The 4,917-nt window shown below is 41.3% G+C and overlaps 1 protein-coding gene across 1 annotated transcript; it reads right to left on the reverse strand.

The window, feature by feature from the left end:
• Nucleotides 1-243: 243 nt before the first annotated feature.
• On the reverse strand, nucleotides 244-2,602 carry LOC130095738 (uncharacterized). Its single transcript, XM_056262513.1, has 9 exons — nucleotides 2,333-2,602; nucleotides 2,206-2,229; nucleotides 1,982-2,130; nucleotides 1,457-1,568; nucleotides 1,276-1,361; nucleotides 1,015-1,119; nucleotides 790-904; nucleotides 631-712; nucleotides 244-379 (listed from the first exon to the last, which is right to left on the reverse strand). The coding sequence occupies exons 1-9, from the start codon at nucleotides 2,556-2,558 to the stop codon at nucleotides 244-246; spliced, it is 1,035 nt and encodes a 344-aa protein (XP_056118488.1). The 5' UTR covers nucleotides 2,559-2,602.
• Between the last annotated feature and the right edge of the window lie 2,315 nt (nucleotides 2,603-4,917).

The raw sequence follows: 4,917 nt of genomic DNA on the forward strand, positions 1-4,917 counted from the left end.
ACATTTTCCAAAATGTTCAATATTATACATCATTTATTACAACTATTTACAAGGACCAGATTACAGTACAACAGTCACTGTGGAGGAATGTCTCCTCTTTCAATATGAGCCTGCACTAGTTCTGCAGTGGGTGGTGGCAGTACAGCAGCAAGCAAACCCCAGCGCCTTGGGTCATCGGACCTGAGCGTCTGTTTGCGGGGAAGGCCTCTCCCACTTGCAATTCTTCTCCCAAGAATGGACTATTTATTGTATTATTCTATTATTGTAATCTAATGCGGCAAGCAAAACTCGCGTCCTGTATAGAGGTGGGCTGTAGGCGAAGCGCTTTGCCGCATACATCAGTATATGATTTTGGAAGCTTTCCAAATCAGAAGTGGTCCTGGCGGGGAGGGAGGAGGCACACAATAGTAACACTTCTTACCACAATGGCATAAAGGTAAAATCTGTTCAACCATCACTTCCAGCCTTCACTCAACAAACAATTACAAAAATGTGCAACAGACACATCTACCAAGACTGTGAATGAAGTAGAATATGGCTATGTATAAGTGTAGTTTCAGTATGTACATTTGTAAATAAATACAATATCTACTTTAGTGCATGTGTAATTGCATGACAGTTGATGCATACCTGAAGTTGATGAACTTCTTCACCTGGCTCAACCAGCGCTTGTCAAGCACGATTGCTGTAAGTGCCTGATGAGCTGCTGAACCTGTAATCACATATCAGAGTGAGTAAAAATCACAATCTCAGAGCAAATGAAAATCAAGTGACTACAATCGTTCAAACCTTGATGGATCCATGGCTTGTTTTGGCTGCCTTCATCCAGAGGCTCATGTTCACAGCATCCAGTTGCCCATGAATGTTGATTGCAGACATGGTGTAGGACTCCATGCCACATCATCTGCAGAAATGGACCACCACACATTACATACAGCTAGAAACTTCACCCTTCTGCATGCCAAAAGTAATATTTTTTACAGCGACATCACAAATACTTATAAAATAAAATACCTTGAACTGCTCCTCGGTCAATGCTGGTTTGCAGCAATACCAAAAGTGATTAACGATGTCCTTCATCCAGGCTAGAATTGAATTCTGATTTTTTATTGTGCCAGCCTGATTGCACGATGCAAAGGAAACAAAGCCACGGTTAATATATTGCTGCAAAATATTACATTACCAAGGCAGTAGGGCAAGTCAAAATATGCAATCTTCAGCCTTCAGGGCATAGATTAGTCGTAGAATACAGAATAAATTTGGATGATTGCATACCCGTCGTAACTTCTTTCCAAGATTTTTGGCAGCATGCCATATGTCCAGAGAGTGGTGAATATTTTTGTAGCGCCCACGCTCTGGATCTGTAACAAATAACACAGCATTTGTAATGGCACAATTATCAGTAGAAAAGAAAAAGCAATGGCTCTAGACAACACATCCAATAAGTTATCCTTACTAAGCAAGGCGGAGATTTGTGGGTGGGCATCCGTGACAACTTCTCGGACAGGAATTTCCTGGATTAGTGCGTCCATGTAGCCTGGGCAACTCTCGGCAAATTTAGATTTGCTCTGAAAGTTAGTCTGGCAAAGAGCTCATTCAAGCTCATTTCCAATCCGCCGAAATAGAGGCACCAATCAGAAATGTTGGGGCGGGCTTTACACGATGACGACAGCGCTGGGATTTTGAAGCAGATTTTGTAGCCTACATTACAAAGATGGATGCCGCCGTCGAACATCACTCGTTCGAATCAGCTATCGCGTCTGTTTTAAGCGATTTGAACTTTTCCTTTTTGTTAAAAACCGAGCAAAGAACAACACTCGGCGATGTTTCTGCCGCTCTGTATACGCCATCTCCTTCATCGCTCTGATTGGTTTTAGGTCTATCCGCGACGTCCGTTGGTGACGCCCCTCTGGAAATGATTTGTCTATGACGCTTTGCCAGACCATAACTCAGTTACAGCTGAGAATGGTCTGGTTTTAACCAGGCTAGCGTCCATGGTCCTGATGTAACACTCCTTCTCCATAATCACGGAATTCCTGTTCGTTTCACGCTTGTCTACGGTGACAATGTGCACAATGTCTCTTGACTCTTGCTCAAGAGTTGTGTAAGTGCAGTATTGTGCATAGTGTCCTAGTAAAAAGTTTTTAAAAAATCTGCTGTCAGCATGTGGGCTGTATGTATAATTTGATCACAAACACACAGTACCTGGAGAGTCCATTCTGCCATCACCTAGTGAATAGAGCAAAAATACATCCATTAGAATCACAGTTTCTACACCATCACAGCTAAATACAAACATAAAATGGTGGTTAACAACTATGCAACACCTTACCTAGGACAACGACATGTTCTTCATGACAAAACCGGTCTACAATGACCGCCCTATTTTTTTCCCAACATTCCTGGACCGGAGCAATGCAATAAGCATCTTCAATTCGGAAGAAAGTCCCCTCAGCAACCATTGGCATTTTCATAAATTGAAAGAGGAGGGCAATCTTCCTGTAGTTGTTGCCAGAAAGAAGAGTATTTGTAGCCAGCATGAAGTCACCCACCTGCATGCCGTACTTCAAAACTGGCTGCGAGTTCCATTTCCACAGAATCTGTCCAATAGCTGAGCTGTATGTAAATGTTTTCACAACTATACTGGTTAAAACTAGTTTACTCAGTCTCCAACCCTACATGCATTTACATCTTATCTTACCCATTCCAAAATGACTCTAGTCCCCCGAGGTTTCAGGCTCACCCGAAATGGCGGTTCACCACGGCATGCTACACCGGAAACATTGTCTAGATTGTTGCACTTCTGTAGTGGCAGCATCAAGTACATGGCGAGCTGATGGAGGTTGTTGTTGTAGGTGATGTTGGCACTTTTCCCCACCAGATCTTCCTCACAGAAAACTCGTTCTTGTTCAGGAATGTATTGTGATTCCAGTTCAGGAGGATTGGGTGTGGCTACATCAAGCACAGCTTCATCTAAGCTTATTTCAGCAAGATTGTTTGTGTTGACACTACCAGTTCTGTGTATAGAAGCAGAGTATATGGACATTGATTACCTTCTCAACACAAACCAGAAGGTAGAAATGATGTGACAATGAAAGAAGTGTATAGTTGTGAGAGTGAACACAGCACTACGTGAAATGTACCGTAGCTGAAGAAAAGGAACAAAATCCTCATCCGAGCTGTCCTCATCCTTCCAGTCCTTGTGAGAAGGATCAACCCAACAATCATCCATTTCAATGCTGTACAAGAGGTACACAGATGAACATCAGACTGGAGGGATATATCAGTGGAAGGCAAATAATAACCAGTACAGCACAATACTTACAAGCTGTTCCTCAAGTCATTGGCATCCCCCTCATCTGGAGAGTCATGTTCTTCCGCAATGCTCAGAGAATGCATGCTGCAATCAGTCAAAGTAACTTATATATGTGTGTGTGTGTGTGTGTGTGTGTGTGTGTGTGTGTGTGTGTGTGTGTGTGTGTGTGTGTGTGCGTGTGTGTGTATGTGTGTGTATATATGTATATAAATATATAATTGAGAAAACAACCTCACCTGCATTCCAAACCATCATCCTCTTCTGTCTCTGTGACCAATGGCTGGAAACCAGGTACAGGGAAATCTTCATCCCTAATTGAAAAGATAAGTCATTAGTTTACAATGTGCTATGTCTTCCTGGATTATTAGGATTTAGCAGAAAAACATACCAATCACAGTCTGACTCAGTTATACTGGACACAGGTGGCTTTGGTGGTCTTTTGTGACCCTTGCTGGGTGTAGACATAACTACCTTATCCTGGTAACTAGAATACAAGGGCATGATCAGTATGTTCTCAGCAACAGAAGTAGTACTGAACAAGGTTAATCAGGGTGAAACTAGGTATGAATTTCTGGGTTCCATAACTCGCCAAGATTTCATTTTAGAGTTACAGTCGGGAAGTGCACTGTTAGTCAGCTAAAGTTTGTATAAGCACAGTACACACGCCATAAGAAATCGGAACCAGACACAGGACTAACGTTACGTGATAAATACACCTCACAACACCTGAGTTCAGCAGGCAAACTAGCTCGTGTGGCAAGCTAGGCAATAAAACATAACGAAAAAAAACGTAAGAGAAACAAGTGTTTGTTAGCAAGTCTGCTAACAACTCTGGTAATCGAAAGCTAGCTAGACATATGTGGCAATTGTTGAGCTGGTCTAATTATCAACAATGGATAAATGAACAGCATCGTAAAAAAATGACATACTACAAGCAAGCGCAACAACATACAATATAGAACGCAAACAAGTTTACAAATAAGAGATTTACTTACAAGTCCATCAACAAGATCGCCAGGTCAGCATCGCTGTTGCATCCAGTGCTGCTTTTTAACTCGCGCCAACGAGAGAAAGCCCGGCCGAGTGGGACTTTTGTCCGGTTTCTAACACGGTCCGATTCTCTTTTCCTTTTTCTAGACTCTTCCGACCGAGTTTTCTTTGATTTCTCCATCGTCAAAGTATCACATCTGAAATGCGCGCAAGTGTCTTCGTGCTTCATATGTTGTTGTTGATGTGTGTGACGTCGTTGCCGTAAAGCATGTCGTGATTCTCGCGAGATTTGTCGGGGGCGCTCCTCTCAAACTTGCATTGCTGGATCAGACTCGTTCTGGAAATAGTAGTATGGATGATTCCCTGTCAGCTGGTATTATTAAATGTTAAAAATAACTCAAATTGAATATAATGCAGTTTGTATTATAATATTTATATAATATTTTTATTATAACAACTTTATAATATTTTAATGATATAAGTAAAATTACAATAAATAAGTAATAGTGCACATATTTAGCAAAATACTCAATTATACTAATACTAAATATATTATAAAATACGAATTTTTCTAGCCAACTAGCGTGCTATGGTCATTAAATGTTTTTTTT

This window comes from Rhinichthys klamathensis, unplaced genomic scaffold (assembly GCF_029890125.1).
Source record: "Rhinichthys klamathensis goyatoka isolate OS25496 unplaced genomic scaffold, OSU_Roscu_1.1 h1tg000011l_1, whole genome shotgun sequence".
NCBI classification, from domain to species: Eukaryota; Metazoa; Chordata; class Actinopteri; order Cypriniformes; family Leuciscidae; genus Rhinichthys; species Rhinichthys klamathensis.